Source organism: Silurus aristotelis (assembly GCF_946808225.1).
Source record: "Silurus aristotelis genome assembly, chromosome: 2".
Taxonomy (NCBI): Eukaryota; Metazoa; Chordata; class Actinopteri; order Siluriformes; family Siluridae; genus Silurus; species Silurus aristotelis.
Genome location: NC_139575.1, coordinates 1,862,922 through 1,877,201, shown reverse-complemented (window position 1 = coordinate 1,877,201; position 14,280 = coordinate 1,862,922). Strand labels below are relative to the sequence as shown.

Below are 14,280 nucleotides of genomic sequence, written 5' to 3'. Positions count from 1 at the left end.
CTATTCGTGAATCAGAGGAAATGCGTTTATAGCAGACCTGGAAAACAAATCAGACAAACTAATCAGAACCAGTAAGGGGGATGTTGAGGAAGTCCACTGAAAGGTGTGCCTATGAGTACTTGAGTACTAATGAGTACTAATTCTAGCATGCCTGCCAGTAAATGTCTGTGGCTTTGGATTAACAACAAAACAAGACCTGACCCAATTCTGAATTTCCCGCATGTAGAGTAGGCTTCCAGTCAAGATCTGACAATGATTCAAAGCAATTATCAAATTCTTACACTCCAACATCTCACAGAACAAGATGGATTCTTTTTGTGCTTATTCCTGACAAGGTTGTTTTCCTCATACCGTCTCAGAGATGCTTTTATTGTCACTGTTGCCGCAGGCTTGGCTACAGGGGCTACAGAAATAAATAGTCCTTGCTTTTTGCTTGAGGGTGAACTATTATAATATCACACTATCCGAAATGTCCCGTATCTGCATAAACGAGCCTGAAATACTACACAATATGCAGCATTACTGTCAAAAGAATCATTTTCTGACATACTTGCAGTTCCATTGCTGAGGTGTGCAGTGATTAAAGGCAGACTGTGGTCCTGAGCACATTGTAGCAGAGTGTTAATATTAATTACAGTCCAAATCAATCCTCAAAGTTCTGGAGTTAAACAACAACTTTATGCATCTTTAGGCTGTTGATGTAGAACCATCCTCACAGAATGGTATCCAATTGAAGAGAACTCCATACAGAGGTATGTAAACAGTACCCTGTATGTATGTGTATGTGACAAAAAAAATTTGATTTGATTTGATTTGAGGTAGGATGTCAGTATGAAGCAGGCAGATCCAAAGAGAGGAAAGGGACAGGAACACTGATTACTCATACCACAGGTAAGGACTCCAATCATACTCGCTTTGGCAGCAGAACTAAAAAGGATGACCAGAAGCTAACACAGTCATGAGGGATCTCTTTGGGATAAGAGACGTCACCATGCTACCATCAACAAACCTGAGTGAACATGTGAGAGTTAGGGGAGGACAGCCCACAAATATCCAGTTAACAAAACACTCGATATCCACCTGCTGTAGTCTTCATTATTTGAGGTACCAACAAATAGCCTGTACTTTTTTGATAGAAATAGGCAGGGAGTTCATAATGGCACAGAAGTTCACTCAGATAGTGTGTTGTGAGACAGTTAAGTGCTTCATACCTCAGTAGTATTTTGTAATCAATGTGAAATTTATGTCCATCCATCCATCCATCCATCCATCCATCCATCCAATATTGCTAGTGTAATATCACAAGAACAAATGGTTATAGGATTTAAATGGAATTCTAATTAAAAACTGCAAAAATAATAATAATTTTTTTTTTTTTACGGATCCAAACAGGGTTAAGTTCACAGCAAGGTCAAAATCCTGAAATAGTTTTTCAGTAGCCTAAATCCTGTTTACAGTATTATGATTGATTCACATTTTTGGCATTATGCAAGGTACATGTACAGAGCCAATTAAAAGCAGTAAATTTTAATGGCAGGTAAGAAGGACTAGACTTGTTTGCAGTGGAGTCATCCCTTTCTACATGATCAGTTTCAGGTTTAAAAAAAAACGTGCTTTATGCTTAGCAAATGTGCTTTTTACAGCACAGTGAAGTTTTTTTTCCCGCATATCCTACTGGTGTTATGAAGTTGGGGTCAGAGTACAGGGTCAGCCATGGTACAGCGGCCCTGGACTACAGAGGGCTAAGGGCCTTGCTGAAGGGTTCTGAATGTGGCAGCATGGCGATACTAGGGCTTGAATCTCCGACCTTCCAAACAGTAACTCAGAGCTACCATGCCCCAAATAATCTCCAGTCAGTCAAGAATTCGGAAGCCAGAGTCCTTATTTGGGAGGTGGAAGCTTAGTGGACCCTGGTTTAGAACGTTGTGAGTTCAAATCCAAGCCACACCAAGCTTCCACTCCTGGGCCCATGAGCAAAACACTTAACCCCATAGCTGCTCAGATGTATGAGCGAGATAAATGTAAATGGCTCTGGATAGGGGCATCTGCCGTGGCTTATAGCCCTGACCTTCCAATCAGTAACCCAGAGCCTTAACCACTGAGCTACCAACTAGTGTGATTTCATGCTCTCATTACTGCACTTTCACATCTGGCTTGGTTCTTAGAAAACTGTATAAACATAAATGGACTTAGATTCTTGTATGAAGCTTCTTTGTTACACTTTTTATTGGTTAAACATCTATGTAGGTTAAAGTGAAATGCTTTTCTCTTGAGGTATTTTTTAAAAGGCTTCAAATTATAATTAAAACTACATTTCAAAACCTGTTCACCCTCTTTCCTATGAATCACACAGAAGGCCCTGGACAGATGCAATTACAGGTGCAGTTTCAGGCAGAAGAGAACACTAGCAATCAGTCCAAATATGTAAATCAAAACATGCAAACAGGTAATAGTTCAGGTACACAAATAATGGGATATCAGGAGCTGCAGAAATCGCAAACTTCAGATAAGGTAACAAGGCTCAGTTACAACAAAGTGTAAAGCAACTGAGCGTATAATTCACAGATTTCTTTGGGGATCAAAAGTCCTTTTAAAGTACTATTAGGTGAATGGGAGACAGGAGTGCCTAATCAGCAGCTCTGTAAATGGCAGCACTGTGAGTGTTGAGGAGTTGAAGGAGTTAAAGTTCATGTTGGTTATGGATGATCGTCAGTGATTGACCTGAAGAATGCAAATATTTTAAGAATTTAACAGGAAATGACCACACCAGTGGTTCACATAAGAACTAAAAGCTAAAAAACTCAACACTTTTTCATGGTAACTGGGCCAAAATTCTCCTCCAGTTATTACAGTTGAAATGCGATAATATGCTCCTTCTAGTGTTTATAAACAAAAAGAGGTGGAGTTTAGTAATCAAATGATCAGATTGCTTACAATTTGAAGAATCTATGAAGAACTTTTCTTAAGAAATTGGATTAACATAAAAACTATTCTATTCTATTCTATTCTATTCTATTCTATTCTATTCTATTCTATTCTATTCTATTCTATTCAGCCACACTGACTTTTTAAATGGTGTAACTCAAAAGAATTGTTGTCCTGTCAGTGACTAAAAGCTGCTCCAGTTATTGTTAATTCCAGTGACGGGCCATGCATTGGTACCTGGGCCTTCAGTGGGGACGTAAGCGACTTTATCCACCTCTTAATACCACCACTATTACATCGTAATTACAGAAACCATCAATACTATACAAAACACAATATAACAACACATACATTACAGAGAGACATTTCACATATGGAGGTGAAAACCATTTTACTAAAGCAACAAACCCAGTTAAGACTCCAAACCTCTACACTAAAACCACAACTGTGCATCTGTACATCTGGAGCAGTTCACAATCAATATTTGTCTAATAACATGACAAAAACAATAAAATGTAAATAAAATACAACCTACTCACCAGAGATGCAGACTCATAATGTCTGCATGTCATAATAATAATAACAAATATTAGAAATTAGGTTGTAAATGTAGGTAACCCAGCCATTAGGGGGGCACAAGCCAGTGTACTCTTAGTGCCGGTCCCAAGCCCGGGTAAATGGGGAGGGTTGCGTTAGGAAGGGCATCCAGCGTAAAACATGTGCCAAATCAAATATGCGGATCATAAATGAGAATTTCATACCGGATCGGTCGAGGCCCGGGTAAACAACGACCGCCACAGGTATCGTTAGCCGACAGGGTACCGGTGGAAATTGGGCTACTGTTGGCCGAAGGAGGAGAAGGAGAGGAGGAAGGCGTCTACAGAGACGGCAGGGAAAGGAGCAGTGTAGGAGAGTAGAGGTTCAGGTTGGTACTTTAAATGTTGGTACTATGACGGGTAAAGGGAGAGAGATAGCTGATATGATGGAGAGGAGAAAGGTAGATATGTTGTGTGTTCAGGAGACCAAGTGGAAAGGGAGTAAGGCCAGGAACATTGGAGGTGGGTTTAAACTGTTCTATCATGGTGTGGATGGGAAGAGAAATGGTGTAGGGGTGATTCTGAAGGAAGCGTACAGTAAGAGTGTAGTGGAGGTGAAGAGAGTTTCTGATAGGGTGATGATCGTGAAGGTGGAAGTTGAAGGGATGATGATAAATGTCATCAGTGCCTATGCTCCACAAGTTGGCTGTGAGAGGGAGGAGAAAGAAAGATTCTGGAGTGAATTAGATGAAGTGGCAGATGGTGTACCTAGGAAAGAACGATTGGTGATTGGGGCAGACTTTAATGGGCATGTAGGTGAAGGGAACAGAGGTGATGAGGAGGTGATGGGTAGGTATGGTTTTAAGGAGAGGAATGTAGAAGGGCAGATGGTGGTAGATTTTGCTAAAAGGATGGAAATGGCAGTGGTGAACACGTATTTTAAGAAGAAGGAGGATCATAGGGTGACGTATAAGAGTGGAGGAAGGTGCACACAGGTGGATTATCTTCTGTGTAGGAGATGCAACCTGAAGGAGAATGGAGACTGTAAGGTGTTGGCGGGGGACAGTGTAGCTAGACAGCATCGGATGGTGGTCTGTAGGATGGTTTTGGAGGTGAAGAAGAAGAGGAGGAAAGTAAGGTTTGAAAGAAGAATAAGATGGTGGAAACTGAAGGAGGAAGAGTGTAGTGTGAGGTTCAGGGAAGAGGTCAGACAGGGGCTTGGTGGTGGTGAAGAGGTGCCGGATGATTGGGCAACTACTGCAGGAGTGATGAGGGAGGCAGCTAGAAAAGTACTTGGTGTGACATCTGGAAATAGAAAGCAAGACAAGGAGACGTGGTGGTGGAATGAGGAAGTGCAGGAGAGCATTAGGGGAAAGAGGTTGGCAAAACAGAAGTGGGATCGACAGAGTGATGAGAAAAGTAGGCAGGAGTACAAGGAGATGCGGCAGCAGGTTAAAAGGGATGTGGCGAAAGCCAAGGAAAAGGCATATGAGGAACTGTATAAGAGGTCGGACACTAAGGAAGGAGAAAAGGATTTATACCAATTGGCCAAGCAGAGGGACCGAGCTGGGAAGGATGTACTGCAAGTTAGAGCAATAAAGGATGGAGAGGGAAATGTGTTGACTAGTGAGGAGAGTGTGTTGAGAAGATGGAGGGAGTATTTTGAGCAGCTGATGAATGAGGAAAATCAGAGAGAGAGAAGGTTGGAGGATGTGGAGTTGGTGAAGCAGGATGTAGATAGGATTAGTAAGGAGGAAGTGAGAGCAGCGATTAAGAGAATGGAAAGTCGGTTGGACCAGATGACATACCGGTAGAAGCGTGGAGATGTTTAGGAGAGATGGCAGTGGAGTTTTTAACCAGATTGTTTAACAGGATTCTGGAAGGGGAGAGGATGCCTGAGGAATGGAGAAGGAGTGTGCTGGTACCGATCTTTAAGCATAAGAGAGATGTGCAGACCTGCAGTAACTACAGGGGAATTAAGTTGATCAGTCACACCATGAAGTTATGGGAAAGAGTAGTGGAAGCCAGGCTGAGAGAAGAGGTGACCATCTGTGAGCAACAGTATGGTTTCATGCCGAGGAAGAGCACCACAGATGCCTTATTTGCTTTGAGGATGTTGATGGAGAAGTATAGAGAAGGACAGAAGGAGCTGCATTGTGTATTTGTGGATTTAGAGAAAGCGTTCGACAGAGTGGAGAGAGGAGTTGTGGTATTGTATGAGGAAGTCAGGTGTGTCAGAGAAGTATGTGAGGGTGGTGCAGGACATGTATGAGGACAGTGTGACGGCAGTAAAGTGTGCAGTAGGTACGACAGACTGGTTCAGGGTGAAGGTTGGACTGCATCAAGGATCGGCCCTGAGCCCTTTCCTGTTTGCAGTGGTGATGGACAGGTTGACGGACGAGGTCAGACAGGAGTCTCCACCATGATGTTTGCAGATGATATTGTGATTTGTGGTGAGAGTAGAGAGCAGGTTGAGAAGAGCCTGGAGAGGTGGAGATATGCGCTGGAGAGAAGGGGAATGAAAGTCAGTAGGAGTAAGACAGAGTACATGTGTGTGAATGAGAGGGAGGGCAGTGGAGTGATGTGGTTGCAGGGAGAAGAGGTGGAGAAGGTGGAGGAGTTCAGGTACCTGGGGTCAACAGTGCAAAGTAATGGAGAGTGTGTTCGAGAAGTAAAGAAAAGAGTGCAGGCAGGGTGGAGTGGGTGGAGAAGAGTGACAGGAGTGATTTGTGATAGTAGGGTATCTGCAAGAATGAAAGGGAAAGTTTATAGGACTGTGGTGAGACCTGCGATGTTGTATGGATTAGAGATAGTGGCATTGAGAAAAAGACAGGAGGTGGAGCTGGAGGTAGCAGAGCTGAAGATGTTGAGGTTTTCGTTGGGAGTGACGAGGATGGACAAGATTAGAAATGAGTTTATTAGAGGGACAGCACATGTAGGATGTTTTGGTGACAAGGTGAGGGAGGCGAGATTGAGATGGTTTGGACATGTGCAGAGAAGGGACATGAATTATATTGGTAGAAAAATGCTGAAGATGGAGCCACCAGGTAGGAGGAAAAGAGGAAGGCCAAGGAGGAGGTTCATGGATGTGGTGAGGGAAGACATGCAGGTAGTTGGTGTAAAAGAGGCAGATATAGAGGACAGGGTGGTATGGAGACGGATGATCCGCTGTGGCGACCCCTAATGGGAGCAGCCGAAAGAAGAAGAAGAAGAAGGTTGTAAATGTAGGTCAGTGTTTCTGACAGTGTTTAGACCAGTAGAGAAGGTTAATCTCTTTATTTTAACATTGCTAACAAGAGAAGCTAAATTGTTTGCATTTTTGCAGATTGGAAATGGGTTTTAGAGACTTTATATCAAATCAGCTCTTTTCAAAAGATTTGTGGCAATGGTTCTAATATCATTCACTTGATCAATAGTTGAAGATGCAACAATCAAATTTGTTGCAGATATACAAAGGTTCGTTACTCTTTACCTATGGACCAATAAATGAATTATATCACAAAGTTTCATGGTGCACAAATATTTAAGTACTACATAGAGATCTCCACTTTCATTTAATCATTTTTTTTACTTATGTGCATTTTTTTTTTAAATACACGGTATTGTCAACAAAATTGAAATAACATGAATCTTACATTAAACATGAAATTTTCCTGAATGTAGATATATTATTTTAATCACGTATCTGCTGCCTGACCACCACACTTTATCTTGTCCACAGGACTCCATATCACCATACTGGGCTGAGCAACACATTGTAAGCCTCGTGACCCAGTTACCACCAAGTCCTGGTTCCAAGGAAAGTGTCCTGGGAAACACCTTTTCAAGAGATTCTTTGTGATCTGCTCGCATCAAAATGTAATTGATCCCAAATTGGTCACAAATAGTCTACAACTAAAATGAGACACAACAACCAAGACATTCTTTTATGGGTCATTATTTTAATAATGTTAAATAAGCAGATTATATTATTAGTACAACACTTCCTAACAGCTGTAACAACTATATATCTTTTATTTTATCTTCACCCCCAGTAAAAAAAAAAAACACATAAATATAAATATAGACAAAACATTGAAAAATTTAAAAAAATGAGCAAAAAAAAATATATGTCATGAAAAATAATACATTTTGTTAAATTAAAATGTGTTCCTCCTGCTTGGTCAATCAGTAGCACCACTGGTTCTTTGGCTGCATCAGTACCTGAGAGGACACAAGAACACATGACCAAGATTTTAGTGACTGCTGTAAAAGCCGGGCAAATAATCATAACCCGGGTTTATATGTTATATATATATATATATATATATATATATATATATATATATATATATATATATACACATATACATACACACACACACACACACACACACACACACACACACACAGTAATCCCCAGTTTATCGTGGTGTTACATTTTAAACCCGTTCGTCATAATCGATAAACGGACGCCACCACAAAAATGATATTTTATGTATACAGTACTGTACTGTAATAACATTAAACTTAATTTTTAATTAATAATTATATTTTTATTAATACATTTCATTATTTCAACATAACTCCACAAAAACAATTCTCTAAACCAGCGGTCCCCAACCTTTTTTGCGCCACGGACCGTTTTTTTATTGTCAGACAATATTTTCACGGACCGGACCGGCGGATAAATACAACAAAATATACGAATAAAAATTAAATGATACGACCATAAAAACTGATATTTTCTAAATATAATAATAAACGTGAATCCACTGGGGGTTTGGATTTAGCAGTAATGTATTATGTGTTAGCGGCCGGAGCTCCTTTAAGAAGGTAGTGGATGGAGGTGAGACATGTGACCGAGGCATCATGACCTGCATCAAGAGTGAGTCATAGACAGATGTGGAGAAGAAAATCCAGTAATTTTCCAAAATAAAACATCATTCAGAATCAAATAATAAACAAAACGGTACCAATTGGCCCGGGGGTTGGGGACCACTGGTCTATAGGTTTTTTGGTCTATCGTGCTATTTCAAAAGTAGTTTTTGTGCATGTGAGAAATCGCTGCCACTTCCATTTTACGACAGTCTCGTGATAAGGATTCTTTAGCATTTTATGTTTAAAAAATGTAAACTGATGAAGTTCACAAATGTTAATAATAATAAACTGCGCTATTTAAAAATCACAAGCAGTTTAATGTTTTGCATTTATTTTCCTCGAACTCTACAGAAATTTAACCAAACCATGACTTAAAATGCATACATATAGATACAATATTTACATATAGATACAATATTTACATATAGATACAATATTTATATTTAGAATTACAATTCAATATATATATATATATACAGTACAGACCATTTTTATATATATTTCTTTATTTTCATGACTATGAAAATTGTAGATTTACACTGAAGGCATCAAAACTATGAATTAACACATGTGGAATTATATACATAACAAAAAGGTGTGAAACAACTGAAAATATGTCATAGTGTGCAAAGCAGTAATCTAAGCAAAAGGTGGCTACTTTGAAGAACCTACAATATGACATATTTTCAGTTGTTTCACACTTTTTTGTTATGTATATAATTCCACATGTGTTAATTCATAGTTTTGATGCCTTCAGTGTGAATCTACAATTTTCATAGTCATAAAAATAAAGAGAACTCTTTGAATGAGCAGGTGTGCCCAAACTTTTGGTCTGTACTGTATATATATATATATATATATATATATATATATATATATATATATATATATATATATATATATATATATATATATATATATATACAGTGGGTACGGAAAGTATTCAGACCCCCTTAAATTTTTCACTTTTTGTTATATTGCAGCCATTTGCTAAAATCATTTAAGTTCATTCTTCTTCCTCATGAATGTACACACAGCTCCCCATATTGACAGAAAAACACAGAATTGTTGACATTGTTGCAGATTTATTAAAAAAGAAAAACTAAAATATCACATGGTCCTAAGTATTCAGACCCTTTGCTGTGACACTCATATATTTTACTCAGGTCCTCTCCATTTCTTCTGATCATCCTTGAGATGGTTCTACACCTTCATTTGAGTCCAGAAATGTTTGATTATACTGATTGGACTTGATTAGGAAAGCCACACACCTGTTTATATAAGACCTTACAGATCACAATGCATGTCAGAGCAAATGAGAATCATTAAGGTCAAAGGAACTGTCTGAAGAGCTCAGAGACAGAATTGTGGCAAGGCACAGATCTGGCCAAGGTTCCAAAAAATTTTTTGCTGCACTTAAGGTTTCTAAGAGCACAGTGGCCTCCATAATCCTCAAATGGAAGATGTTTGGGACGACCAGAACCATTCCTAGAGCTGGCCGACCGGCCAAACTGAGCTATCGGGGGAGAAGAGCCTTGGTGAGAGAGGTAAAGAAGAACCCAAAGATCACTGTGGCTGAGCTCCAGAGATGCAGTCGGGAGATGGGAGAAAGTTGTAGAAAGTCAACCATCACTGCAGCCCTTCACCAGTGGGGCTTTATAGCAGAGTGGCCCGACGGAAGCCTCTCCTCAGTGCAGGACACATGAAAACCCGCATGGAGTTCTCCAAGATGGTGAGAAATAAGATTCTCTGGTCTGATGAGACCAAGATAGAACTTTTTGGCCTTAATTCTAAGCGGTATGTGTGGAGAAAACCAGGCACTGCTCATCACCTGTCCAGTACAGTCTCAACAATGAAGCATGGTGGTGGCAGCATCATGCTGTGGGGGTGTTTTTCAGCTGCAGGGACAGGACGACTGATTGCACTCAAGGGAAAGATGAATGCGGCCAAGCACAGGGATATCCTGGACGAAAACCTTCTCCAGAGTGCTTTGGACCTCAGACTGGGCTGAAGGTTTACCTTCCAACAAGACAATGACCCTAAGCACACAGTTAAAATAACGATGTAGTGGCTTCACAACAACTCTGTGACTGTTCTTGAATGGCCCAGCCAGAGCAATGACTTAAACCCAATTGAGCATCTCTGGAGAGACCTAAAAATAGCTGTCCACCAATGTTTACCGTCCAACCTGACAGAACTGGAGAGGATCTGCAAGGAGGAATGGCAGAGGATCCCTGAATCCAGGTGTGAAAAACTTGTTGCATCTTTCCCAAAAAGACTCCTGGGTGTATTAGATCAAAAGGGGGCTTCTACTAAATACTGAGCAAAGGGTCTGAATACTTAGGACCATGTGATATTTCAGTTTTTCTTTTTTAATAAATCTGCAACAGTGTAAAAAATTCTGTGTTTTTCTGTCAATATAGGGTGCTATGTGTACATTAATGAGGAAAAGAAATGAACTTAAATGATTTTAGCAAATGGCTGCAAAATAAAAAAAAAATGAAAAATTTAAGGGGGTCTGAATACTTTCCGTACCCACTGTATATTTACAAAATGTATATGCATATGTACAAAATTATCTTATACCTGACAAATCCAGGAAGGTTTTTTTTGATGATGTTGGAGATCCAGATCTGGTACTGGGATATCAGAGTGTAAACACTGGGTGAGCTGTGCTGTGTACAGCCCTTACCCCAGCTAGTGATACCAGTTTGAATCCAGGCTGCACCCAGCTTGGTCACCATTGGACCTCCAAAATCTGCCTTTAAAAATAAAAAATCAATGTTGTAAATATGATGCGAATTCTATTCCAATCTTACTGCGCATTCACACTAGAAAGTTGATATTATAAGGTTAGTATTAGAGAGTTGTTCATATTTCATGATATTAAATGTACCTGACAGATTTCCGGGTGTCCGTGTAGATACCCGGCACATATCATGTTTGTAGTAATGGGCTCAGGTTTTAGTAGAAAATCACAAAAAACTGCATTAATAATGGGCGCCATCGTCTCCTGCAGCACACTGGGTGAAGGCACTACACACAATCACACAAATATATTACAATCTATTGGTACTATCATATTCTCATTTCTGTGTGTTTACGTGTTTGTGTATGGCCTAATAGAACCCACTTCTGACGTCCTAAAACCCAAAACAATTATCAGAGGCCAGTTGCATCACTTTAAATGTATGTATGTACTTCAAAATTGGCCCCAAAATGAATTCAGGGATCAGGGATGCAGGTCTGAGAAATTCACTCCATTGCAAGACACCATGCAACAAATGTTTAGGGTCATTTACACCTAAGGTCAATTTACAATAGCCATCTAACCTACCTACATGGATTTGGACTGAGGAAATTTCAGGACCTAGAGAAAACCCGCATGAACACTCACAGTGTGAGGCAACAATGCTATGAACTGCAACAATCTGCATTTGAATACACTGAACAACACTATTGTTAAGCTGGAGTAAAACTTTTTTTCGGCCTCTCCTGTTAAGGGGTCGCCACAGCGGACCATCTGCATGAATGATTTGGCACGTTTTTTTATGCTGGATGCCCTTCCTAACGCAACCTTTCCCATTTATCCGGGTTTGGGACCGGCACTAAGGCTTGTTCAACCCTAATGGCTGGGGTTAGCTGGAGTAATGTAAAAATTTGCATTCTGTGGTCCAGCAACCAGTTACTGAACCAAAAAACATCTCCCTATAACTGGCTACTGGACCTCAGAAAGCAACTATGTATAATACTCCAGTTCACAAGCTTTGGGGTTTAGAAGGACACAAACCAGGAAAAGAACTCTGGGCAGACAGAGAAATGCCTGGAAATTTGGCATGCTTGCAGGAGGGCACCGAGTCTTAGGTCATTTGCTTTACACCTCACAGGTTTGGGGAGGTGGTGTGCATGTTTTCAGTGTGTCCTCCTTTAGGGGGTTTCCCCATCCCTATTTAAAGATGTGTGTCATCGGGTGATTTGCATGTCCTTATTTTCTGAATTTGTGATTGTACCCTGTGATGACTTTGCACCCCAAACAGGGTGTCGCCCAGTTTTAGTGTAACTTAAAATTTAACACATCGATTATACTTTTTGTGAATGGAGCCATTGATTTGTGTGTGCAGTTTACCTGCAGTGTTGACGCTCCCCCAGCCTGTGCTCCAGCTTATGGTGCCATCAGGAAAACTGCTGTTTTGTCCAGCCAGGCACACTGGTCTGATGTAGTCAGAGAAGGTGACGGAAGAGTGCAGCCGCAGAAGTGCGATGTCATTGTTATTGGTTGTGCAGTTGTAGTTTGGGTGAACGATCAGCTCTTTAATGTGTCTGGTAATCTGATTTGGATTGGAACCATTGAAAGTCTGTTTTCCCAAATATACAGTAACTTTAGAATGTCTAGTCCTGAAAGAAAGAAAGAAGTCTGTTTAGTTCATTGGGCGCTTTTCTGCTCACTCTCAGTCTCAGTACAGTGTTATGTATAGAACTGTGTGTAATATTTACCTGGAGAAACAGCGGGCTGCAGTCAGAACCCATTCTTTGTTGATGAGGGATCCTCCACAGAAATGGCCACGATGTTTACCAGGCCTCTGTAAACTAACCTGCCATGGCCACGCCCCCTCTGAAGCACTCCGTCCATCCACAGAATGGATGTTAAGTGGTGCACGACCACATACTAAAATGAGAGGAACTCTATTAGATGATCATTTTATCGTTTAAACTGCCTGAGCAGAACAGAACAAATATAAATGTGACTTCAGATGAAATTCAGATGAACCTACCACTGAGTTGGGAAAAGGAACCTGTAGTGCAAAAAAAAATAGAAAATGCATTATGAAATGGTATGCTGATTATTTTGTTACTGTTATTTACAATGTGTACATACATTTCACTCTAAATTAAATAATATATATATTTATATATTTATACATAGTATTAAGCAGTTGATCAGATATATAGTAAATAAAATTCTTTCTTTTTTGCAGGACATCAAAGTTTTTACACTCCAGTTTCCTGTAATCGGATCTTCTTTATTCAAGAAAAACACACAGCAATGAATGTAGAAATATTAAGAGATTTCTTACCTTTTAGCCATAAGACCAGGGCCACAGTCACACACTGAGCTTTAAGCATATTTGCATTCAGCCCTCTGTCTCTTATCGTAATCCAGCGAGTGTTTTTGTTTCCTGCTGTCACACTGTTATAACCACCCGGACTTCACACGGTGCCGTTTGTCAGAACAACTACATCACTGGAACGTCCTCCTTTAGTGTGGAAATAACCTTCTGTCACATTTCCAGTTTAAGCACATAGCATGCAATTATCTTCATGACTCAACCTGCATGTGCTTGATGAAACAAAACAAGCAGAAAAAAAAAAAAGCTTAATCGCAGAGCATTTATAGAGGAATAAATGATGAGAAAACTCCAGACTCGAACTCACCACAACACACGTGACCTCATTTACACTATGATTTTTTTAAGTAGGTAAAAAGAAGGTCTTGTGCTCATGAAAATTGTAATAGAAATCTCAAGGTTTCTTTCATGTGTCATCTAAGGAGGTTTTTCTTGCCACCAGTTGCCACTGTCTTACTCATAAGGGGGAAACTCTTATTTATGAATAATATTTTAATCACTGCTTTTTCTCTGTAAAACTGATTTAAGATAATGTCCATTGTTAAATGTAAACCAGAGATTCAGGTCTACTTAGTTAAGTAGATTTATAATATTCCCCACAATAGTAAAGTTCAGGTTTGGGTTTCCAAATCGGAAGCAAACCCGTCATCCTTATTCGAAACAATGAAATACGGATAGTAGCCTGACTGTCTGACCAAGGGTGAACCAGCTCAATGGCCCCTTTCCCCAGGAGAGTGTGCACCTCCTGTTGCAGGACCAGAGCCTGCTCGGGTCCCACCATGGTGGAACACACCCCGTTGAACCGGGGAGGAGAGGACCCGAATTGAATCGAG

At 40.2% G+C, this 14,280-nt stretch overlaps 1 protein-coding gene across 1 annotated transcript; it reads right to left on the bottom strand.

Moving 5' to 3' along the window:
- Window positions 1–7,386: 7,386 nt before the first annotated feature.
- On the bottom strand, window positions 7,387–13,570 carry LOC310738944 (serine protease 27-like). Its single transcript, XM_083564466.1, has 7 exons — window positions 13,397–13,570; window positions 13,094–13,114; window positions 12,816–12,987; window positions 12,448–12,716; window positions 11,218–11,357; window positions 10,908–11,083; window positions 7,387–7,664 (listed from the first exon to the last, which is right to left on the bottom strand). Exons 1-7 carry the CDS (start codon window positions 13,443–13,445, stop codon window positions 7,658–7,660), a joined length of 834 nt encoding a protein of 277 aa, XP_083420592.1. The 5' UTR covers window positions 13,446–13,570; the 3' UTR covers window positions 7,387–7,657.
- Between the last annotated feature and the right edge of the window lie 710 nt (window positions 13,571–14,280).